Raw genomic sequence first — 26,261 nt, 5'->3', positions numbered from 1 at the left:
AAGAGGGCAGCAGACACCAGCTATGGAAACCCTTACAGAATATGTCTGCTGTTAATGCAATGTCTTGAAACATTGTACTCTCAAATTCAGATCCATTCTGGATCCTTCCTGTGTGCAGTTTAAAGTGTAACACATGATAATTGAGGCGCATGAGTTAGGAAACAATCTAGCTAGAAGAGAGCTGGTATGTTTCATGGTGATGTGACTGGGTGTGTGTTCCTCTTCCTGTTTGTGTGCATGCAGCGAACGTGTGTGAGATGTGTGCTCTGGTCCTATTGGAGAGGAGGGTCACATGTACAGTAGAGCTGCACCGGTGCTGCAGATGCAGAAGAACAGTGCTGAGATAGACAGGGAACCCTGTGTCCGCTCTCCATCAGCGATCACTGCGCCGCAATGCACTCAACAGCATGCCTGTTTTTTTCTTGTTTTTTTCTTGAACTAACAATGCACACTGGAAAACACAAATCAGCAGTGTTTTGAGGATGTTATCCAGAGCTATCGATGTTTAGGTTCTCCCCACTTGATTTATGGCCCTATCAAAAATACATTATTGTAGCCTTGGCTTCTCTTATAGTTTTATGACGCCCGTCAAATTCTATTTACAGTCTGTTGCTGCCATTCTGTCTTCTCGAATTTGTAACCAATTACACATTTCACCTTTAAATTAACTACCAGGCAATGTAATTATCAGTGTGTCATGGCCTCTTCGTGTCCTATAGTCTATTACATGATGTTAAAGAGCATTAAGGGCCGTGTTTGACCTCTGACCTTTGCCCTCATCAGGGTCAGCAGCAGTATGAAGGGTGGAGGTGGAGGGAAAGAACCTCCGGTGGAGGGAGAGATCAGCGGAAAGCGGCCCAAACGCAAGTGTCTGCAGTGGCACCCGCTGCTGGCCAAGAAAGCTCCAGACTTCTCTGAGGAAGAGGAGGAAGAAGATGAAGAAGAGCTGGAGAAGGTGAATGATTACTCAAACTGGATTCACTTCAGTGCATTAACCCTGCCATTAGTGTGTGTGTGTTTTTCAATACAGCAGTTGCTCTTTAAAGAAATCTGTAAAGTCTGAAGTCTGTAAAGTTCAAATTAAAATGAAATGAGAGTGGTGAAATGTGGCTTTTAGTTCATGTGTCTTAGTTTTGAGGTCATCTGTATGCTGGTGTACTTCTAAACATTGACAAAATTAGATTTTAGGCTATTTAAACGTTTAAATTCATTGTAAAAAATAAATTTCATGTTTGAGACTTAAAAATGTTTTTGAAAGAAGTCTCTTATGCTCACCAAGGCTGCATTTATTTAATCAAAAATACAATAAAAAGTGTAAGATTGTGAAATATTATTACAATTTAAAATAACTGTTTTCTAAATTGAATATAGATGGCAAAGCTGAATTTTCAGCATCATTACTCCAGTCTTCAGTGTCATATGATCCTTCAGAAATCATTCTAATACGATGATTTGATGCTCAAGAAACATTTCTTATTATCAGTGTTGTAAACAGTTGTGCTGCTTAATATTTTTGTGGAAACCATGATTTTTTTTTTCAGGATTCTTTAAATAGAAATTTCAAAAGGACAGCATTTATTTGGATTAAAAAATCTCTTGTAAATTATGAGTGTCTTTGCTGTCGCTTTTGGTCAGTTTAACACTTCTTTGAAGAATAAAATTATATCTTTAAAAAAGATCTTACGGAACCCAAACTTTTGAATGAATATTGAGAGCTAAATAGACTCTTTACGATGACAGTAATGAATAGCAATAGCTTGTAGCAAATCATGGTTCATTAGAAATTTTAGCTGGGTTAAAAAAAGGCTATTAAAAGTAGACATGCCATTTCCATCCATTCTGTTTCAGTTTCAGAAATGCATCATACAGCAAAAAACAAAGCAGCTGCATATTGTCTTTAATGTTGCATCATTGTTGAATCATTGGACTGTCAAGGGGGTCGCACACCGGACGCGCAGCTCAGTGCCGCGCCGCGCCACGTCTTTTAAATTCGAACACATTATTCTCTATGAGAGTACACACACCGTCTGTCCGCGGCGCCCAGCAACGGCTCAGGACCGTGTTCAAAATCCTGCCGCGCCACAGAGCGCCATTTACATAGTTTTATATTAAATTTACATTTATGTGTCTCAAATCGTAGTTAATGTATATACGGACTTCACCCTGTGCTGCAATATACATTTAGTTTTATATTTATTTACAGAAATCAGAAAATTGCTGATGTTATCGGATTTTCAGGTGAGAGTTGTCCTAGACGTGGCGCGGCGCGGCGCTGAGTTGCGCGTCCGGTGTGCGACCCGCTTCAGGCTCAGTCAGATTTGTAGGATATACCACCATTTTGTAGCTTTGCAACACTAACTGTAATTTTTGCAGTTTCCATCCATCTCTGCTAGAAAGTTTGCATATTTAATGAAAGAAAAATGCTCTCTTGACATCGGTTTAATTTATAATACATGTAAAACAGCAGTAACAACAAAAGTATGTCTATTTGGAATGATAGGTATGTATCATGTGCCAAAAGGAAGGACAAAAAACCGAACTACCTTTGGTAGTTTCCTTGTTATTTAAATTCTGTTTGCAAACTCTGGAGGTTCATGAGGAAACTGAAGTGGGTTCATGAGTTGACGAAAAGCTAATAATTAAGTAAATTATAAAAAAGTAATTTTTTTAAATAGATTTCAAATAAAAACATGGCTGAAAAAAAGAAAAGAAAAAAAAAGTACTTTGGGAATCGCTTTGTTAATGTGAACGGATCCATAGGAATGCATTGTTTCATTTTAAAGGGTTATTTCACCCAAAAAATAAAAATTCTATCATCATTTACACATGTCGTTCCAAATCCGTAAGACTTTCATTCATCTTTGGAACACAAATGAAGATATTTTTAATGAAATCTGAGAGCTTTCTCTCCCTCCATAGACTGCTAGGGAACTACCACTTTGATGCTTCAAAAAGTTCATAAAAAGATTTTAAAACGAATCCATATGAATTGAATGGGTTTGTCAACATTTTCTGAAGAGACTCGATTGCTTTATATGATGAACAGATGAGATTCACATATAAAAATGTATCATTGCGCACATCAGTAAACGGAAGCTCAAGCATGTTTGCTTGAGGTGCGAGAACCAGTTTTGTTCTCGCGCATCAAGCAAGTACGGCTGAGCTTCTGTTTATGTTATGTTATGAAAGTCTTTTGCTTTGGAAAAGCGAGTAAGTGATGACAGAATTTTCATTTTTGGCTGAACTAACCCTTTAATATCATTCTATGGTGAAATATTGGTTGTTAAACTTGGTGTAGCTTTCTCCACTGTTGCTGTTGAAACTGACCAGGTCCTTGCATGTCTCTTTCCACTTTTTCCCCACTTTTCGCCCCAGGAGCCGGTGTTATGTACAGAGAGTGTAGCTCAGGAAGGAGTGTGTGGCGGGATAGAAGATGACAGTGAAGAATACTCCTCTGAGCAGCGGGCTCGCCGGCCCATGAATGCCTTTCTGCTGTTCTGCAAACGCCACCGCTCGCTGGTCCGACAGGAGCATCCGCGACTAGACAACCGGGGGGCCACTAAGATCCTGGCAGACTGGTGGGCCGTACTGGACCCCAAAGAAAAACAGAAATACACCGACATGGCTAAGGAGGTAAAAAGGAGGCAGACCACACACAATAAGTCCCTTGTTTTATTTTTTTTGTAGTACCTTGTAACCAATCACCTACGTGCTAGCGGGCTTTAGCATATCATTAACTATGACCGCTCTGAAGCAGTGAAGTCTCAAGAGAAGCCAGGTTATCCTGGTATATTTTTCTGTTGATATGTAAAATTGGGTAGATTTAGCACTATAGCGGGTGTATGTATATTATGATGTTATTATGAACTATGTACCTTTCTCCACTGACGTTCTAAATTGTTCAAAGCTTTTCTAAGGTTACTGAGGCAGCGGTCAGACTCTGAGATTGCGAACAGGAACATGGTTCATGTAACATTAGCAACAAACTATTAGCTGTTTGATAACATAGTCAAGCAAAAGGCTAATATTAATAACTGTTATGTGTTTGACGTTGTAAAGAGCGATACCATTGTGCAGCGTTTACCTCAGTAAGTTGACCAAGTGAATGTAGTGAATGTAATGACCAAGGGTGTAGCGTTACATTCAAGTTATTTTAAGGCATGAAGAATCTTTTTTTCACAGGAAAAAAACGTTGAAATAATCAATTTTGGTGATCAAAGATGAGTTTTAAGGGATAACATTGTTGACTACAAGGAGACTTTAAACAATTATCTAACATAAAATTACCTTGAAAAGGTGCCAGTTTTTGAAAGCCGCTTGAAAAGCTGTTAGTTTTTAACTCTTTAAAGCCAGCAAGAAAAAACATATAAAACATATGAACAGGCTTATCTGTTGTTAGAAAGGATGAGAAAAATCACAAAGGCTGATGTTAATCTTAAGTTAACATGTTTAAATCTATTATTTGATAGTGTTTTTGATAATTATATGTTCTTTATGACACAGTACAAGGATGCGTTTATGAAAGCTAACCCTGGTTACAAATGGTGTCCTGCCACCAACAAGCCGGTAAAGAGTCCTTCCCACTCTGTGAGTAACTCCCGCAAGAAGGTCTGGTCTCTTCCCTCCAACCCTAATAAGGATCCTTCAGTTGCCAAAAAACAGGCCAAAACTGACAGCACACCCCAGCTCAACTTCGCCATGGCTGGTAGGAACAATACAAGCACCTGAATATGTACACGCATGCACTACTGTTTAAAAGTTTGGGGTTGGTAAGATTAAGTAACAATTTTCTATTTGAATGTATTTCAGTGTCACATGATCCTTCAGAGATCATTCTAATATGCTGATTTGGTGATCAAGAAACATTTCTTATTATTATCAATGTTTAAAACAGCTGAGCTACTTAATTTATTTTTTTGGAAACCGTGATCATTTTTTCAGGATTCTTTGATGAATAGAAAGTTTAAAAGAACAGCATTTATTTGAAATAGAAATCTTTTGTAACATAATAAATGTCTGATCAATTTAATGCATCTTCGCTAAATAAAAGTGTTAATTGCTTAAAAAATCTTATGAACCCCCTAACTTTTGAACAGTAGTGTACATATTCCTTCACTTCATTTCATGTCACTTGGTTTAACTGTATTGTCGAACATTTCTTAATGTCTTTTTAATGCTGTGTTTATAGATCCCAACAAGATGGGGGGCCTAAGCATGCTGCTGTTAGCCGGGGAGCATGCGCTGACCGCCAGAGAGGTACAGCAACGTCATTTTAATACATGTGAAAATAACCTCTCAGCATAAAGTACCACAGACATTTGAGTTCATTTGCAGATCAGAACAGCATCTCAAAAACACCACAATAATAACATTTAGAAAAGATTACAGTGTAATTGCACATGTTAATATACAGATTAGCAGTAGGAGCACAGTGTAACCACAGTCGAGTTAAATGAGGTTTTAAAACCAGGAACACAAAGAGGGCTCTAGATGAGAATAACAGTTATTAGTCTAGATCTATGTCCTCATATCTTGATGTGATTGAGACAAATCTGCATCATTCTGTACTCACGGCAGACCTCTGATATAATGAGCACATGATCACTGCTCACGTAAATAGATTGTGACAGGCCCATCTCCACGGATACAGCAGCCGAAGCGGCCTGTGACTAAACAGACTGGGATGACTGTTTTGGGCCCCAAACTGGGTTTGTGTGCCATTAGGAGGTGCATAGACTTCATAAATTGTAGAGCTTTATGAGGCGTTTGAGACGTCAGGCTAATGCGTGTGTGTGATTCAGGGATGCGAGCTGTTTGTGTGTGTTTCTGTGGGTTCCTCAGACTCTCACCCCTGTTAATCCTCTGTAAATTCCATTTTGCTGCCACTAAGTGATCCTAATTGCCTTCGGCGCAGTGCATTTGTCACTGAACAGGGCCACGGGAGGTTAATACAAAACAAAAGGCAGCGCCTCCATGTTTTGCAGACAAATACATCAAATGTTTAGTCCTTTTTAAGGGACAGGGCTGAATCATTTCTACCTGTTGTCTGTCTGTAATGTTTGACCAGGAATTGTCTTCTGAGTCTCTCTGTTGTCAAACACAATCTCACACGCGGGTTGATCCAAAGTAATGTACCTGGCATTAGTGCACTGCAAGTCGTTCCAAGTGAAAAGTCACTGCTAAATTAAGAGTAACACCATGTCGACGTTGCTTTGTGTTGACGGACGTCTCTTTTTTTTTTTTTTTTTTTTTTTTGCTGCAAAGCTACACCTGCTACTTTATTTTCCCAGTTTGCCTAAGATCATAAAGTAATGCCATGTCTGTGAATTAGGGTTGGGAATCCCAAAATAAATCGATTGCAATCGGAAACCAGAGGGGAGGTCTCATTATAAGCCCTTGGGGGTTTCGTACCTCTCCTGCATAATCCATATGAATTGCTTAAATAGCTATTTGTTTTATTCTTTTCTGTTCTTGTTTGTGCTAAATAAATAAATTAAAAAAATACTTACGGTCAGGAATCGGATTCTTGTCTTAAAATTAAAAAAAATTATTCCGCTTGTCGATTCCTTTGCGCGCATTGTAATGTGGTTTTAAACCATTAAAGCACAAGAAGACACGAGAGAACTCAAGTCGGCATGAGTGCACCGTTTTCTGTGCTGGGCACATCCAGAGAGCACACAGAAAGCCGCCTCTCATATGGTACATGAATACTGAATTGATTTCTCTTTCACATCTTCTTGCGCTTGAACGGACAAATACACACAAAAATTTTGTCAAAATAGCCTCGTAAACACAGGCGGTTATGTCTTAAGTAAACAAACAGTTGAGAAAGAAAATAAGGATTAATCTATATTTTATTTATAAAAGAAAACAATGCAGTGTAATTTTACATTTGATTTAAATTTAGTTTAAGTTGTATTTTTTATTTGCTAATTTGCTTAGTTGTTCTAATTGTATTTCTGACTTTAATGTTTGAAATTTATATTAGTTAATCTAGTCTATTAGCTAGTTGTTCTTTAGGCTGTTAATTTTTGTTAATGGTATTCAACTGCAACAAAGCTTTGCAAAAAGACACAGAATAAATATGTTTGATATCTAAATATTAGATTTTTTTTATATATACCATATTGGAATCGAGAAGAATCAAACAGAATCAGAATTGGAATCAAAATAGCTGAAAAGCAAATGATACCCAACCCTACTGTGAATTGATTTCTATTAATTTAATACAGTAGGCTATATATTCAAATATGTTTTGACTGTTACATAAAAAATGCACGGCAGTAATATATTTTATTACATAAAATTAATTAATTACATAATAGGAATAGGAATAATTGATGATAGGAATAATTAATGATTGTGAAATTAGGGTTAGGGTTGTGAAATTGTGAAAAGTGAATTGATTTCTGACTATTCATTAAATTCACTATTTAAATAACTTTTAACTATTATATCAAAGCCAGTTCATGTTTCTAGGCCTACAAATGTATACATTTTTGTTTCTAAATTTGTACAATATGTAACCATATGTAGCAAATATATTATTTAATATATTTATTTATTTAATGTACAATGTATTATTTAATATATTTTAAATATATTATATTAAAATGTTATATATTAAATATAACTGAAAAACAGTATAATTATAATAATCTTTATTTAAAATACTTATTTTTTAAAATCACATTCAATGCAAAGTATACATAATTATTTACCTGTTTTACTGTGCTGATGTCTACAGTAGTTTCTGAGGTGACATGCAGCAAGTTTCCAGTGTAGACACCTCAAGCTGTCACATTGTCACTTCCTGTTTAGACAATGTAATTGATGGGTATTTTTTATTTTATTGAACTACCTGTGGCTTTTCCATCAAGCTGTCAACAGAGGGAGGTGTTGAGTTGTAAATGTCAGTGTTGATTCAAGATTGTTTACATTTATGGCTTTGTTCTGCTTTACTGATTTCATGTTCAACCTTTCATTTTAGATTTCCTCCAGCTCTTCCCAGACTGGATGCACAGATGTTGCTAAGCACACTGGGAAATCAGCCCTTTTCCAGCTGGCTGAGGTGAGACCACCTGAAGACTTGTCAGTTCTTAACAACAGACCCTTAAAAACCTCCTTAGCAGTGAGATGTCTCAGATATGGATGGTTGGCTGTGTGCGTCTAAATGACTTGCTTAATGATCTGAATGCATTTTGGTGACACTCTTTACTTTTTCTCATTAGATTTCTTCCAGTCCAGTGCAGCCTGCTGGAGGAAGTAAGAACGCTGAGGACACAAGCTCTCTCACACACGTAGAGGTAAGGGACAGTCAAGTATAGTTTTGGACAACTTAAGTATAACAAGTGCTACAGTAATGTGGAAGGTTTTGGTTGTCTTGTGAGGTTAAACTGACATCCCATTCCCAGCACTCATTTGGTTTGCTTCAATGTCCTTCTTAGGCCTCTGGACCATCCCAGCCAAGCTCACCAGACCTGCCCAAGAGTTGTGTTAAATCACCCCTGTTTCAGCTGGCTGAGGTACAGTTATAATAAACTCTCTTCTAGAAACTCCATTTCCAACCCCCCGCTGTCCGTCCCACCCTGAATGTCATGTGGCCCACCTTACATGTTAGAGCTGGAGCCAATCCTGCTCCATCGAGCTTATTCTTAAAGCTACAATAAGTAATTTTTTTCGCCGCTAGGGGTCGATAACCTCTTACAATAACAAAGGCGTAGATTGATGACGCAGTGAATAAGCAGAATCATGGAACTTGGTCTACACTATCACACTAAACTGCATTTGAGTGTGTTGAAAGTTATAATGTTATTCTCTGTGTTAGTTTGTTGGCTGTATGAGACTAGCAGGAAGCTAGATCAACATTAGAATAACATACTGATCATATTCTAACATTTCATCATGTTGAGCTATATATTTATGTACATTTGCTCACCTGTCTAATAAAGTACATGCAAGAGCGGCGTCTCTGTCAAGTCCAAGTTTGTGGCGGACGTGGAGCTCTCGCCGTCTCGAAAACGCCACGCTAATATTGATCCTCGTTTTATTTCTCCTTTTGTCCCAAAGTCTGCTTGCCCATGGTCCATAATGTTTGAACGAAACGACAACAGCGTGAGCGTGCCGCTAAACATTACGCAGTTGTCCACGTCTATCGCCATGGCAGTACAAGCGGAAACCAGGGATAGCGCAGATATTACGTCATTGACAGGCGACAAGTTACAAGGGACGGGCACTATTTAAAATTGTGAATTTCTCTTAATTTAGAAATTCTTGGAAACATTTAATGTAAGCACACAATTGAAAGAAATATATTGCGCTGTGCAAGTTGTTTTTGGATATTTTGATACAAAATTCTTACATATTGTACCTTTAAATGCATTTTGGGGTGTTCACATTGACTGCAATTTATTTGGCAAGAAAAGAAAAGAAAAACTCATTGTGAATATTTTATAAATCATATGTAAAATATTTTTTAATAATTTAGTTTTGTTATCAAATACTTATACCGGAAATCTTAGCTAAAAACCTTCTGCCTTTTTACCCCACAACTGTCTTTAGTTGTTTGTTTGGTTTCAATTAGTAAGCAAATATTCTGCAGTCAATGACCACAGTAAAAACCCTCAGTAACCCCTCCTGAATTTGGGGAAACCCCTCCAGTTTGTTTTCAGCACTTCTCATTATCATCATCGTTAACTGGAAAGAGCTGATCAGAGTCAGCTGATTTTGTTTGGTTTGAAGAATTTGAGTAGTTTGCACTTAAACAGTGGCACAAAACGTGACACATGAGGGTGGTTGTATTAGGAAGTGTTGTAGTAATTAAAATAAAGCTGAAATAAAATAAAATGTAATACATTTTAGATGAAGCTTTATAGAAAAATAAAATAAATTTAAGGATATATATATAAATGTTAAAAATAATAAAGTAGTATTAAAATATTACAAATAAAACAAGAAATATAAAAAAGAAAGCAGCAAAATTACTAAAAATTAAAATACAAACAAAAAATAATATGAAAATGAAATGAAACTAAAAGCTAAGCCTAATTCAAAATATAAATACAACTATAATAGCATATGCATAATAGTAAAATAACACTGCTATTGGGCAGTGAACATTAATTTAAGTTTTTTACAGTTTTTTTTATTCGCTTTGGTACTATTTTCACAAGTAAGGTGTACATTTTCAAAACTCTTAGTACAAAAATCCAAACTGATCACACTTGTAACACAGCTAGTCATTCTTTCAAAACCTGATCTCATGCTTTCATTACAGTGATACACTTTTCAGTCCACATTATCATTGTTTCAAACACAAGATTATTGTAATATGTAATGAGAACATTTGGTTTAATCACCGAAACACAACAGTATGATCTTCTTTCAATTTAGTACTTTTAACAATCAGTTCATTCAACAGCAAACAATGCAAGATACATGTTTCAAATCACAGTTGTTGCTGAATTAATTACAGTAATACAGGATATGCCACATTAGAAAATACACGTGCATAACCTAACTTATGTAACTGAATCCATAATGTTTGTAATAGTATCTGTCCAGTGTGTTATCAAAAGCTGTGATGAAGCACAGCCATGAGGTTCTGTGCTTACAGAGTTTGCTGGCAATGAATACAGTAAATGATTTTGACCATTTGACTGAATCTATACAGTAGTGGACCTTTACAGATGAAGGCTGAGTTACAGTAATGTCTCTACCATGTTTACAGCATCACATGGCATACATACTGTAATGTAAAATCGACTGTTTCCTCTCCCTTATACTCTATTCTGCTTTACAGTATTTGCACAAATGGCAAATTTCTCTGTATCTTTCTCTCTCTCTTTCTCTCTCTCTCTCTCTCTCTCTTTCTCTCTCACACACACACACACACACTTGCGTGTGCACACACTTTGAACATTGTGGTGGTTATTATCTATAAATCACTTATTTAAAAATAATTCATTACAAAGGCGGTGACTGTGAATGAAACATTTATGTAGATGAAACACTTATTTTGTGTTGTGAAAAGGATACTTTGTGATTGTGTGTATTGTGCTAACACAATTGAAAACATGATGAAATGTTTGAAAAAAGTGCACTTTTGATGATCTGTTGTGGTATTAGCACTAAGAGTTTTGAAAATGTACACCTAACTTGTGAAAATAGTACCAAAGCGAATAAAAAAAACTAATGATTATTTCTTCTGACGGAATTGAAAAATTCCATACATTGAATAAGGGTCTCAACAAGTCATATAGAAACCAGAGTATCATAGAGATAGGGATCTTTTGACTTTGGCCAGTAAGCATCTAACAACAACAATACCCTAGAAACACCCTGGCAACCACCCTGAACACTGTAACACCATGGCGGCGAGTTTTGCATGTTCAAGCTCCTCTCAAGTTTTCTTTAGAACATGTAAAAAATGTTTTAAAATGCCTTTTACTTAAATACTATTTAAAATGTATTTTACTTGAATGCCATTACAGCATTGTGTAGGGGTGTAACAGTACATGTATTCATCCCGAACTGTCACAGTACGGACGTCACATTTCGGTACATACAGTCAGACAAAGAGTACAGTCAGTCACAGGCGATCCAATCCAGAAGGGGGCGTGCGTTAAGGCAACACTCCTTGCTAACCGCCATAACAGGATAAAGAGCAGAAGAAGAGACAATCTATGCACTAAACCAAAACAAGAGTTTAGATGGCACGCAAGAGCTTGATGCAAGAGTTAATTTTTGTGATGCGCTCCACTAACTTAAAGGGGTCATATAATGCCATTTTTGTACAAGCTAATATGATTCTTTATGGTCTAAATTTCTAAATTAAAAGTTTATAATATACTTTAATTAAAAATTCTCATTGGTATTGTAAGAAAACACTCATTTTACCTGGCCAAAAACAGCTCTGTTTTCAGCACGCCGTTTAAGTGCGTGTCTTTAAATGATAATGAGCTTTGCTCACCCCGCCCCTCTGTTCTGTGCGTACATCGTTTGTAACACAATAACACAATAACCATAACGCGTTGTTCATTATAAACGTGGGATTATGAATTATATTGAGAACGTCGTACATAGAAAACATGCCGTAATGTACCCTGAGTGTAAACAGCCGCATTCATCGTGAAGCGTGCAAGCTATTTGCAAAGATTATTATAAACATTAATATAAAGGTTAATAAAACGTTACACTCACTTCTTCTTCTGGAGGTGCAGCAGGAACACGAATAGTTGGTACCGATCCTTTTTTCAGGAGCAGCTTCTTAGCAAAACCAGCTTTATACTGACCCTCCTTTGTAAAGTAGTCTGGTGTGTGAAAAGATTTGCGCAAACATGAAAGCATTGACGTTGATCGTGGGGAATATTCCCTTCGAAAACAAACTCAGCCACTGCGTCTTCAGCGGTTCGGATTTAGGAACATCAAAATGACTGCTGTGTTCCTTATTACACCCAAGAACAGAACACCACAATCGCTTAGAAGCCATTCTGCTCGTAGACAGTGCTCCAGCGTATCAACAATGACCGCACCGGTCCGCGCGGACTATGATTGAGAGCTCGCTCACGAGCGAGGGCGGGTCTGTGTTGAAACGCTGCTGTCAATCAACAATCGTGGGAGGGGCGTCGATTTTGTGATGTCGGGTTGATTTGAGACGGGAAAACATATAAGAAGATTTAAAAAAAAAACACTGGATGGATTTTTATCATTTTATGATGGTTGTGTACAGGCACTGCCAACACCCATTTCAGTATAATCAACTTGTAAAAGTGCATGTACCATTATATGACCCCTTTAACAGAAAAGGAAACCAGGACGGCAGAAAGCGGCATCCTGTTTGTTTTCTTTATTTTTCAAAAGCACAATGTATTGTTTTATTGTGTGTGTGTACACAAATAAAAATAGACCATTTTCAGTTTCGAATGATGTCTTGCTCTTATCTGTATGAGCATGAGTATTTTAGGTTATTTCCGCTGTTCTAATAAGACAAAATCCTTTGGCATTGTGCCGATTTGTGTCATGGAAGTGGAGTGATGAACTCATCTTTCCGTGATTTCTTGATAGAGCGTAATATGGAAATTTGTGAAAATGTTAATGAACTCTCACACTCAAAGAAAAAAGAACATTTTATTTTTCATTATTCTATTTATTTTGTACTTTTAGAACACAAGAGATGCTTTTCAGTTTGTAGCTGATTTTTTTTATTTTTTTTATCAGCCCTAAAAAAAAAAAGAAGACCTGTACAAGAGTGCATTTTGTTTACAGCTTAATAGACTAAAGGATCAAATGTACCAACCACCTCAGGGGGGACTAAATGTCGCTAGGTGGAACAAACTGTAATTTGCGCTACTGTCTGTTTAAAATTAATAAAAAAAGAAACCTAGCTTTGGGGATTTGTTGCTTTTTCCTGTTGTACCAAACTCATATCAAACCGTGACCCCAAAACTGAGGTACGTACCAAACCATGACGTCTTTTTGCTGTTACACCCCTAGCATTGTGATTTTACCCAGAATCCTCCTCAATAAATGAGCAATATAAATTTTTCCCTAAACAAACTCCATATGTCTATGTATATTCCTCTCTGTGGGTGAATATTGCTTGTTATTGGTCTTAATATGCATGTTTGGTTTGTCTCTGTAGCAGATCTCCTCCAGTAGGTCTCAGTCAGCATCTGAGGGGAGGCAGTGCGGCCAGTCGGCTCTTTTCCAGCTCGCTGAGGTACATCACCAACCCACAATCACTGCCCCGGGTTACACAGACACAAGACTGGGGATGAATCTTATGCTACATACAGTATTTGATGTTATAGTGCAGAATTAAAGCTCAGTGAGGCAGTGGCTGGTGTTGACCGGTTGGCATGGACTATGGCAGGCAATGTTATGTAATAAATCCTTGGACAGTTTTGATGCGTATGCTGCCACCTGGTGGGTGTTTATATTTTTAAGTCAACAAAATTGACCCTAGTATTTACTTAATTCATGTTCCTACTTTGAATGATTCATCGGTACACATTTCCCAAAAATGTTAATGTAAAAATCAAAATGTACAAAAAAACAGAAAAAAACTGATTTAATAACATTTATACCTCAATATAATATAAATAAAAATATCATTTATTTTTAAATACTAATATTTCTTTTTTAAATTATGTATCAAATATATAAAAATGTTTTATTTGATTTAATTTACAAATATTTTTAAAGCAAGATTTTTAAACATTCTACCAATTGAACACTTGTGTTTATGAAGTGTCTGCTGAAAATTGTAATATGTTTAAAACAAATTTTCCATAAGATATTAATTGGACTAATTAGGCTTAACCCTAACCCAGTAAGCACCCTAACAACTGCATAGCAACACCCTGGCAACCATCCATTTTATCAAAATGTTCTAAAATAACTTGAAACAACAGATTGCTTAATTTGTATACTTCTCCTTTAGTAAATGTATAGTTATTTATAAAAATGTATATTTTGATTGATTTTATTTTCTAAATTGAAATTATATTTAGATTTTAAATCTATATTATTTTAAAATATTATTAAATTATTATATTATAATTTTTCATTTCTATTTTTCTATTTTAAAGTAAACAATACACCAGTTGAACACTTGTATTAAAAACGATTTGATGAAAAGGAGTTAAAATATCTTATTATCTTTCATTACCATGTTTAAAGTACCATGATTAAATTTATTTTATATTATAATTTTATTATTAAAGCAGGTACAAATTATACCATTTGAGCAAGTATAAAAAAAAAAGAAAAAGATTTTAAGGATTTGCTGAAAATGAGTTTTATATCTTATGAAAATAATTGACCTTTTTTTTTTTTTACGTATGTTTAAAATACTGAATAGGAATTTAATTTGTGATAATGTAGAAACTACTTTTCATCATTCAGAAATGACTAATAGATCAAATTAAAGGCCCTACATTTTTTCCCAATTTAATAAGTTAAGTTTCACTTAGCAACATGTCACATTATGAGTAAAATGAGGAACGGCCTTCAGGCAGCTGATATGTTGCATGATATCTAATAGCCTGTAAGACATGAATATCCATGCCAGAGGTCATTTTTATCACAAAGCTCCATAACCTGATGTCCTTCTTTGTTTATATAGATGTGTTTGGCCTCTGAGGCTGAGAAGATAGAAGCTCGATCCTCCCAGCCCTCTGGTGGCTCCTCTTCTCTCTGTGCTCAGCACAGCTCAGTTAGCACAGCCATCCCAGACCACGAAGAGCAGCGGGACGCTCCAGAACTTCCTCTCACCACATCTTCATCCTCTACCTCCGGCTCCACCTCATCCTCCCCTACTGACGCCATCCCATCTGACATCAGCCCTTGTAAGACGCAGAAGAAGAAGAAAAAGAAGAAAGAAAATAAAGAGTCTGACGAAAATCCTCCATCGCCCAAAAAGGCGAAGAAGCGCCAGTCGTCTGAGTCGGACCTGGACAGCGTAATGTTCACCATTGAAGCGGTCGCAAAAGGTACTTGGGGCTCAGAAGAGACACCCAAGAAGAAAGCTCGTCCCTCAGAGAGTGAAAGCAGCCCCTCTACGGACCAATCTCCATCTGTGAAGAAGAAAAAGTCTAAACCGAAAAAACAGCTCAAGTTAAAAGACGACGCCACAGAAGAAGAGGAAGAAGGGCACGAAGAGGCTAATAAGCCACAGGATGTAGAGATGAAAACTGAGGAAGCTCCTTTGACCCCTAAAGCTGAGTGTGAGAATGAACCAGACTTGGAGGTGGAGCCCCCTAGTGGCGTGGAGGACATGGAACCACACTGCTCTCCTCTGCAGCTAACAGAACTGGAGGAGAAAGACACAGACACCAAACCACCTCAAACCACACAGGAAGATAAAGACCTGGAGGTTAAGCCAGAGAATTGTGGGTCCAGGAAGTCTGAGCGAAGCTGTAAAGGAGCGCTGTATAAGACTCTGGTGTCCGAAGGGATGCTCACATCACTGAGAGCAAATGTTGATAGAGGTAACGTGCTCACACACTCCTCCCACAGGTTCTTTTCCTGTTAGTTGATTATATCATACTGACTGGATTGATTATATCATACTGACTCATTGCCCACTAGTTCCAACTGATCATGTGGAGCAAATAGTAGCATGGAAAAAACATACTTCCTTACCATATTTATCGCCCACATGCTATTCTGCAGAAATGACAACACTAAAAAAAAGTGTTTAAATTGTGCTTTCCAAGTACCATTTCAATGACTCCTTTGAAATGTGTTAAATTGTAAAAAAAACAAAAAAAACACATCTGGACAATATCTGGAATATCATTTAGAATTTTCAGTTAATGTGATTCAGTTGGCCATTATCTCTTTATCTCATCTCATATTTAAACTAAAAACATTTGATTTGACAGTGAATGAAAAATGTGCTGTTTGGGCTGCTGGTCTGTTTTCTAGGGAAAAGAGGTTCCATGCGAGGCAGTGTGTCCGACCATGAGGGCGGCTGGAATGATGAAAGCTGGGGATTTTCTCAAGCTGCTACCAGCAACCCAAAAAAGCTCAAGAAGTCCAAGTCTAAAGAGGAAACCGCCCCGGGGTGAGCTGTACTTTCTCCCATCACAGCACTGAATCTGCTTGGAAATAGTGATTATTCTCCTGCAGAGGAGTTTTTTGATTGGGGCTGCAACTAACAACTGTTTTGATTAATGGAATTTTTTTCCAGATTAATGTAAATGGGTTAAGACATGCTTTTTTTGGCGTTAAATAATGGCACAAATACCAGTCAACTGACTACCGCAAACCTTAGTGAATCACGTTGCTTGATTTATTTAAATACTCTCCTCTCATAAATGTTGCGTATGAAAGGGAAACTCCTACAAATGCATATGCAATAACATCAGTCGCAAAAATAACTGTGTCCACGCCATTTCACCGTTAATTTCTCACTGTATGTCTATACTAAATCCTGACAGTAGGTTTTTAATGCCAAAAGAGGGTTTGCGCTGGTGCAAGCTGTTAGTAAATCTGGCACAAAATAATAAAAAAAGAAAAAAAAAATTATAATTGTATTGATTAGTTGCAGCCTTGTCCACCATTGACTATAGATTGATTGTCAATGATATTGGTTGAATCAGTACATTTGATGATGATCATAGATTTTCTTTTTCAATCAGGTTAATTATCTAAAAATATTTGAAACCTCCTTTAAAAAGCTGTCATTTTTCTGTGGATTAGGATAGCTTGGTAACTAGATAGTCTTAAGGAATTTTGTACATTTCACTCATACTCATATTTGCCATTCCATGATCATAGTATTCAGAGTATCATAGTTTGTCAAAGCAAAAGTGTTTAAGAACATTCCATCGTGTTTAACTGTGCAAGATTGAAGCCAGTTTGTCTAGAAGACTTTGAATCCAGGTGAGCAGATTTTGCACATATTGCTAATGTTTTTCTGTGTATAAAACTCACAGACTAGGAAAGCTTGAGGAGGAGTTCGAGAAAAAGTTCAACAGCTTACCGCAGTACAGCCCCCTGACATTTGACAAAAAGAGCGTGGCTGTCACCAAGAAGAAAAAAACCAGTACATCCAGCCCTCCTGAACCACCCAAACCTTGCAAGGGTGAGTGCACTGCATGCATGGAAACTAACTAATCCTCCTGGCCCACCACACTCATTTCCTCATTTGCTTACTTTATTAGGAAGTAGTCATCTCATGTTCAGAATGACATGACTTCCACCTAACATAGCATGCTGTGTTGTTTTTTGTTTTGTTTTTTGTTTTCTGTTTTATTGCTTTTGAAATTAGGTTCATCTTCATCTCAGAAAAAGACCTTATTCCACAAGATAGTGAACAAGTACAAACACAGGAAGGAGAAATCCAGTGCCGCAGACAAAGGTGACAGCCATTAGAAACTGTTCTGAAATCAGCTTCATTCTCTGTTCAGACAACAAGAGTGTGTGCACGAGTGTTGGAAACTCTGCCTGCGTGGTTCTGGTTGTTTGTCCGTGGTTTTGCCCAGTGTGTCTCAGTATTTCCTGCCGCATAGCAGGGAACGCTGTCATATCTAGGTCACAGTATACTCTAGTTATCTTAAAGGGGCACATGTGTAACAGTTATAGTATCCTAAAGCACCAATTATTGTCAGGATGTCTGCATTAGGACTTCCAGGTCTCAGTCTTGACATATTTCATGTGTTCTGTTAGACGTCGCCACACCTGACCCCATGGTTACAGAATCAAGTCCAGTGAAGTCGGGCAGTCCGTGTGTGTCTCCCTCTCCTGAACCCCAGAAGGTTCTGGACACACCTGTGGGCAGTCAGAAAAGGAAGGCCAGGAAGAGTAAAATCACACACTTGGTGCGAACGGCCGATGGACGAGTGTCTCCTGCTGAGGGTGAGCCTAACCATAGTTTCCTGTTACTGTCTCATTTATGATTTCTAAACAGATAACTCTTTTAAGAAACACCCTGCACCAATTTTTTTCAATGTACACTACTGTTCAAAAGTTTGTCGTTTTTTTTTTTTTTGTGCTAATTGAGGCTGCATTTATTTGATCAAAAATACAGTAATATTGTTATACTATAAAATAACATATTTTATAATGTAAATGATGTATTATATTTTTTATGTAAATTATTCCTGTGATGGCAATTACTCCAGTCTTCAGTGTCACATGATTCTTAGCAATTCTAATATACTTATTTAGTGCTCAAGAAGCATTTCTTCTTAATATTATTATGCTGCATTTTTTCAGGGCTCTTTGAAGAATAGAAAGTTCAAAAGAACTGCATTTATTTGAAATAGAAATCTTTTGTAACATAAATGTCTTTATAGTCAATTATTATTGTTGTTTTATTTGTGTATATATACATTAACTACTAATGCCATTGTAGAAATGCGCTATTTGCAGATATACAGTGCTGGTCAGAATTATTTGCCCCCTTGGTAAATATGATCAAAGATGGCTGTAAAAAAATAAATCTGCATTGTTAATCCTTTTGATATTTTATTAAAGGTCCCATGACATGAAATTTTCACTTTCTGAGGTTTTTTAACATTAATATGAGTTCCCCTAGCCTGTATATGGTCCCCAAGTTTCTAGAAATTTCAATCGGTGTAAATCAAGCTTTTGCTATCTTTCTCTGCCTTTGAGAAAATGGAGGCTCATATGCGCTGATCTTGAATCTCCTCCTTATGACCTTATAAGGAGGAAATGTTTCCTCCCCTGTCTCTACTTTGCCCGCCCAGAGAATATTTCCCGCCCATGAGAAAATGCGCTAGGAAGTAGGAACGCACGCGCGCGATTTTAGTTTGTCCACGAGAGATATCATGGCTTTTGAGCGAGCGAAGCATAACAATTGCTCAATAATTGGATGTACAAATAAACACCGAAGGGTCAATACAGAGCTGGGCTTGCTGAACGTCTGAAACTAAAGTCTGGATCATTCTCTTTGGCTCAGCTACACACCTCGGACAAGTAAGTCAACTGATGATATATAAGTGTGTTGCTTTACTGTTTATGGTTACCTAGACTGTTACATGTAGAATGTGGCTGTAACATTAGCTATGCAGCTATGCAGTTTGTGTGTGTGAATACACACACTGTAACGCGAGTGTTGTACACTTCTTTGTTATTTGGATAACCGTTTTCCTGTTGGTTATATGGCGCGCGCGATATCTGCATTTCAAGATCGCAGAGCTTGATGTAATTGTAATAAGATAAATTACAGACGTTACAGATCTCTCATGAAAAGGCAACAGTAGGTTAGCGTTAGCTACATGATAATAACTGTAAACCATCCGAATAAAGTACCGTATCCAGACATAATATTTTAAACTAACCATTCGGAAACGTCCTGCTGGAGCCGCTGAGTTGCAACTTCTTCATCCGTTGCTTCTCCATCCGGATCAGATTCTGGATCAAACTGAAATGCTTGAAAGACTGCGTGTCTTCGTGCCATTGCTATATCCAACGTAAAAATGCACGCCACGGTACCGTTGCGCAAGATGGTCAAGGCCACACCCACCCTCCACCTTGCGCCGCCTTTCTCCTCCTCATTAGCATTTAAAGCTATAGACACCGAAACAGCCTGTCTGAAGGAAGCTCATTCTGGGACTGGCTTATAGTGGCTGTAATTCTGCACCAAGGCTGAATTTTTGGAAAGAGATTTCAGATACAGTACTAGGGACCACTAAGGCCTATATTAAAGCCTACAAAAAGTAGCATGTCATGGGACCTTTAAGAAAAATAGCAAAAATCTAACCTTTCATTGAAGTAAAAGAATTGAAAGTGGGGGGAAAATCACATTATGAAATAAATGTTTTTCTCCAAAACACGTTGGGAACAATTATTTGCTCCCTTTTATTAAATACTTTTTGCAACCTCCTTTTTCCAAGATAACAGCTCTGAGTCTTCTCCTATAACGCCTGATGAGTTTGGAGAACACCTGACAAGAGATCAGAGACCATTCCTCCATACAGAATCTCTCCAGATCCTTCAGATTCCCAGATCCATGTTGGCGCTTCTTCTCTTCAGTTCAGCCCACTCATTTTCTATAGGGTTCAGGTCTGGGGACTGGGATGGCCATTGCAGATGCTTGGTTTTGTGCTCAGTGACCCATTTTTGTTTTGATTTTGATGTTTGTTTTTGGATCACTGTCCTGTTGGAAGATCCAAACATGGCCCGTTATAAGATTTCTAGCACAGGCTGTCAGGTTTTGATTTTTTATCTGTTGGAATTTGATCGAATCCATGATGCCATGTATCTGAACAAGATGTCCAGGACCTCTGGCAGAAAATTAGGCCCACATCATTAAAGATACAGCAGAGTATTTCATTTTACACATGGGCTACTTTTTTTTATCCCTGTATGAAGCAAAACCATGTTAAGTGTTTGCTGCCAAAAAGCTCTTTTTTTTTTGTTTCATCTGGCCATAGAACCTGTCCCGTTTGAAGCTCCAGTAGTGTCAGTTACTTTTCTAACGTTCTATGGTCAGATGAAACAAAAAAAGAGCTTTTTGGCAGCAAACACTTAACATGGGTTTGCTTCATACAGGGATAAAAAATATACTCTGCTGTATCTTTAATGATGTGGGCCTAATTTTCTGCCAGAGGTCCTGGACATCTTGTTCAGATACATGGCATCATGGATTCGATCAAATTCCAACAGATAAAAAATCAAAACCTGACAGCCTGTGCTAGAAATCTTATAACGGGCCATGTTTGGATCTTCCAACAGGACAGTGATCCAAAAACAAACCTCAAAATCAAAACAAAAATGTGTCACTGAGCACAAAACCAAGCATCTGCAATGGCCATCCCAGTCCCCAGACCTGAACCCTATAGAAAATGAGTGGGCTGAACTGAAGAGAAGAAGCGCCAACATGGATCTGTGAATCTGAAGGATCTGGAGAGATTCTGTATGGAGGAATGGTCTCTGATTTCTTGTCAGGTGTTCTCCAAACTCATCAGGCGTTATAGGAGAAAACTCAGAGCTGTTATCTTGGTAAAAGGAGGTTGCAAAAAGTATTTAATAAAAGGGAGCAAATAATTGTAACGTGTTTTGGAGAAAAACATTTATTTCATAATGTGATTTTTTCCCCCTCTTTCAATTCTTTTACTTCAATGAAAGGTTAGATTTTTGCTATTTTTCTTAATAAAATATCAAAAGGATTAACAATGCAGATTTATTTTTTACAGCCATCTTTGATCATATTTACCAAGGGGGTAAATAATTCTGACCAGCACTGTATTTGTCACCTATGTATACCGCAACCAAAAGTGTCCAACAATAGAAGGTTACTAAGATAAAATTATCCACATTAATCTAGCCACATCATCTCAACATGATGCAACTTCCTCATGTAGAAAAAATAGCTTGTTTATGCCTTTTCTACGACTTCATATCATGTGACCATGTGAGTGTGCATCTCTGAAAACATACTTGAATTGTTAGTCTATACTGTCCTACCAACAAAAGAAGAGTGGGGGAGGGGGAGCATATTTGTATAAAAATCAAAAAAAAAAAATATTTTTCTCTGTTGCAGCAGAAGACAAATCTAAGGATCAGACCAAGAATCAGGATGAAAAGCCATTCACTCAAGAGACATTATGCAATAGCGGGGTCTGCTACAATGACCCCAGATCAGCGGAAGTGGACGCGCCAGATACGTCCGGTGGCCTCCCGGCCTTCTTCAGCTTAGCTGCTCTCGCTGAGGTTGCAGCCATGGAGAACGTGCACAGGTAGATGGGACACCCTGCAAACTCATGGGCGTGATGATGTGTGTGTGTGTGTTGATGATAAAGCCTGCGTGTTTGTTCCAGAGCCCAGCGTGCTGTGAGCATCCCCACTGAAGGTCAAGTGAAGGACATGGCTCCTGTGCTGATTTCCTGCGCGGACCAGTGAGGCCTCAGCCTGGCTCGGGACGGGTTTAGTCCGGACTGGGCTTATGTACAGACATGCTGGGGCCTTATTCTTGACTCTCGGCCCCTGACGCCGAGGATTTAGAGCGAACGAGAGCGAGAGAGACTGGAAAGGGATGAGGGAAGCTTTGAGACGGATGAAGATGTTTTATCCCAGAAGCCTTCACCTTACACCCAACCCCACCCTCCCTCTCACCCTCCCTCTCACCCCCTCAGGGCCCTGGGGGAGCCAATTCTGGTCCCTAAGCCTGTTTCCTCTGGTGGCTCCGGACCAGTTATCTGATTTTTACAATCTGCAAGAAATGGCTACTATTTAAGGTCAAGTTTTGCCTACAAAAAGTGCATTTGAAGCAAGTGCTCCCTCTTTGTCTTTCTCTATCTTTCTCGTTTCTGTTCCTGGTTAGCTTCATTGCACAAACGTCTTTCTCACACAGCAGTGTACATCTTCTCTCGATCAGAGGAACGTTTTGTGGCTTCCTGCCCCCTTTTACTGCTCTGAATCTTATGAAGAGAGAGAGAGAATGAGTGTTTTCAGACTGCTCAACCTCAGCCTCATACCTCACAAACCTGTTCAGATTTTTTCTCTGCACAGAAGCACCACCTTCACCTTCACAATGCACAGTCAATGCCTAGATGCCTCTTTATTTCAAGCAATGACCCTCAATGTGTCTGGTGCCTCTATAGATGAGAGTTAGTCAGAGATAAGCCACCTGTTATTCTCTCACAAACAGCAGCGCTATGTGGGAAGCCAGGTGTTTGCACAAGACGCGCTGCGGTTGCAGGCATACCGGCGAGCAGGGTCCAAAATTAGCATTTGTCAGCATTGAATATTTATATATATATATATACGCTACAGTTCAAAAGTGTGTGGTCAGTTTTGACAGAGGTATCATATGCTCAGCAAGGATGCGTTTATTTGATCAAAAATACAGTAAAAACGGTAATATTGTGAAATATTATTAAAATTTAAAATAAAATAAATTTTGTATTTCAATATATTTTAAAATGTAATTTATTCCTGTGATGCAAAGCTGAATTTTCAGCATCATTATGCCAATCTTCAGTCTCACATGATCCCTCAGAAATCTTTCTAATATGCTGATTTGCTGCCCAAGAAACATTTCTTATTATTATCAATGTTAAAAAACAGTTGTACTGCTTAATATTTTTGTGGGAAACGTGATACTTTTTTACTCGATTCTGTGATCAACAGAAAGTTAAGAAGAACATAATTTATTTGAAAGAAATCCTTTGATCATTTTAATGCAACTTTGCTGAAAGTATTCATTTCTTTATAAAAATCTTCCTGACCCCAAACTTTTGAAAGGTTGTGTATATTCTAAAAAATAATAACAGTACATATATATTTATAATTTTCCCCCATATTTTTTTATAATGGAAACTAAAGTTTGTTATGAGTAATTAATATTCCTGCCTAGCAATTTTCATTAACCTTTGGCAGTTGTTGCAAAGAGTTAATTTTAGACCTTGCCTACAAGTGTTTCTGACTGAATCACCCAATGGAAAGTCAGTCGAACCTTTTTATATTGTGACACCCCTCTGCGCTCTTCTCTGACATACACAGCTATAAATGAGTTCGTTATCAGAGCAGTATGGCGATACTTGAATGATAAAAAATGCATTTTATGTCAATACTTGACCTTACTGCAGTGTGTAGCGTCTTGCTGGCTAATCCAAAAGAGTGCTACTCCTAATATAGTTTAATAATAGACACTGCACTAATTTTTAGCTACCGTAGACGATGCTTGTAGTTGTCTTTGGCTTTCGTTGTAATAGCGAATTTTGTTTTGTGTTTGTTTTATTCTCAAATTAGCTTTTGTATCATCACTGAGATACTCAGCCCTGGTTTTCTTCTTGTACCTGAGGCTGTAGACGCCATTCCAACTCAAAGTTTTGCTGATTCTGTCCATTCCTCCAAGCACACGGTGGGAGAGAGTTGGAGAGGAAAAGAAAACAGGGTTTGACGTAGAGGAGAAAGTTTTTCTCTCTCTCGCTCTCTCTCTCTCTCACACTCACACACACCTTGAATTGTGGGAGTCAGCATAGCATATTCCTCTGCAAAGTGCACATCCTGTGTTTAGGCACTTGTGAGTCAGACACCTCCAGGGTCATCTTTAGGTTGTCAAGTCAGATTATGTGCTTTGTATCAGCGACACATTGGAAAAAAATCATGTTATTCGTTTTGGTTTTTATTGGTCTTGTAAAAATATCAAAATAATTCTTAAAACAAGATCAATTTATCTGAGAAGCAGAATTGTGTAAGATAAGACTTGTATTTTTTACCATTGGCTTTTTTTTTTTATTCTTTTTTTTAATCGATTTTGTTATATGTATACCGGAAAAGTAAGAAAAATAAGATTTTCAAGATTAGTGTTCAGTGTTTCTTTCTGTCGGTTATTATGCCAGTGGTGACAAGCCAGTTTCATTTTGGTTAGTTATGAGGAAGTTGTGAATCATCATTTACATGATCAAAACCAGCCTTATTATCATTCATTAAAATGTGAGTGCCTAAAAATCTACTGAAACTCTTCGGAAAGGTTTTATCATGGAGTCATGGAGCTGAATGTGAATGATTCAACTACTTAACAGATTCGTTCAAAAACACAGATTCGTTCAGTAGTCTTTAGCAGTTCTGCTTCTCAAGTAAAATTGTTTTCAGGATGTTTAGATATTTTACTGGAAAACAATATGAATTTTGCAGTGCACATCAGTTCCCTGTTTTCTCGGGCTGGTTCGAACCTCAGACTCTTCTTCCCGTAACCCTCCTGAGGTCACAGGGAGCCTAGATTAGATAAATGAAGGAATTCTATAAGCCAGATCACAGGTTTAAAAGCCACACACTCTTTCACTGTTACAGTCAAGCTTTTTCCGTTTTAATAAGACGATTGATGTTTTTTTTGTTTTTTTTTTGCTTTTAGAATCACCGTTTTTTCTTCTATAAATGATATTGTCTGTGAATTTATGAACTTATAACTAATAAGGTTTTTGTACTCCTTCGAAATACTGTATTTAATTTGTTCTCCCTAGAACACCTTCTGTAGGGCGCTGTTTTTCCTCGCTTTGTTCGTAACATTTCGTTTAGAAACCTCAGCCTTTCCTGAGGTGTGCTCTACTGGATCGAGACTGTTGTCAAAAGCTCATATACAAATATCTGTGTATATATATATACCTATGCTTACCTGTTAAGCCAACAAGCACTGATAAAGAATGCAGCGCCTCTAGACGTTTAGTTCCTGCTTACTGACGCGCACGTGCGAGGCAACTGCATTGCCGCATATGGCCTACGTCTGGCGGGCGCGAGATCTGTGTTTGAATGTCCCCCTTTCCTGTTATTTATACAATAGAGGCATTTACTCCAAGCCAAGGGTTTAAACCTCAGTGTATTTTAAGTAATAGAGAGCTTGTAGGCTGTAATTGTGCCTGAGGCAGTCGTGAGACATATTGATGATGTTTACCTGAAAAATCAGGACCTAATCACTTTTATAAGTGTGATTTTATTAAGCTAATTTTATAAATCACCTGTAAGGCCCTTGCTTGTAAAACTTTAAAAGTGTATAGTAGGGTAAAAAAAAAAATTATAAATCAAGAATAAGACGACGCTAAACCTCCTGCTCAGCTGTTTTGAATCAGTTGATTGTCATTATGGACGATTTTGAATTGTATCAATCAGTAATCTGATCGTGAATTATCCTCTCTTCGGCTCAAACCCTAGTCAGAGTGGATGCCTTGTTTAATTTTATGCTAATACTTCCACCCTGACTAAAGGTGCGGTCACATTGCGTGCAAAATTGAGTCATTACTATAAGAATCGGCGTGTCTTTCACTCCTGTTCCAGCTGGTCAGATG

At 37.7% G+C, this 26,261-nt stretch overlaps 1 protein-coding gene across 6 annotated transcripts in view; it reads left to right on the top strand.

Moving 5' to 3' along the window:
• bbx (BBX high mobility group box domain containing) overlaps positions 1 to 23,316 on the top strand; it is a 35,124-nt gene extending 11,808 nt beyond the window's left edge. For 2 of the 6 annotated variants that reach the window (XM_084104434.1, XM_084104433.1), the window contains exons 3-17: positions 784 to 955; positions 3,376 to 3,633; positions 4,504 to 4,705; positions 5,189 to 5,256; positions 7,991 to 8,071; positions 8,232 to 8,306; positions 8,448 to 8,525; positions 13,643 to 13,720; positions 15,128 to 15,992; positions 16,432 to 16,570; positions 17,445 to 17,593; positions 17,780 to 17,869; positions 18,178 to 18,366; positions 22,019 to 22,214; positions 22,296 to 22,527. In XM_084104434.1, coding sequence (XP_083960560.1) covers positions 797 to 955; positions 3,376 to 3,633; positions 4,504 to 4,705; positions 5,189 to 5,256; positions 7,991 to 8,071; positions 8,232 to 8,306; positions 8,448 to 8,525; positions 13,643 to 13,720; positions 15,128 to 15,992; positions 16,432 to 16,570; positions 17,445 to 17,593; positions 17,780 to 17,869; positions 18,178 to 18,366; positions 22,019 to 22,214; positions 22,296 to 22,377 — 2,709 coding nt within the window. In that variant the 5' untranslated portion in view covers positions 784 to 796 and the 3' untranslated portion in view covers positions 22,378 to 22,527. Of the gene's footprint in view, positions 1 to 783; positions 956 to 3,375; positions 3,634 to 4,503; positions 4,706 to 5,188; positions 5,257 to 7,990; positions 8,072 to 8,231; positions 8,307 to 8,447; positions 8,526 to 13,642; positions 13,721 to 15,127; positions 15,993 to 16,431; positions 16,571 to 17,444; positions 17,594 to 17,779; positions 17,870 to 18,177; positions 18,367 to 22,018; positions 22,215 to 22,295 lie in introns of all 6 variants that reach the window. The other 4 variants (XM_084104437.1, XM_084104436.1, XM_084104435.1 and 1 more) reach the window with 3 other exon arrangements.
• The last annotated feature ends 2,945 nt before the right edge of the window (positions 23,317 to 26,261 follow it).

Source organism: Abramis brama, assembly GCF_963993115.1.
Source record: "Abramis brama genome assembly, chromosome: 25".
In the NCBI taxonomy this organism is placed as follows: domain Eukaryota; kingdom Metazoa; phylum Chordata; class Actinopteri; order Cypriniformes; family Leuciscidae; genus Abramis; species Abramis brama.
The sequence above is the reverse complement of the archived record's forward strand: the minus strand, read 5'-3'. Positions and strand labels throughout refer to the sequence as shown.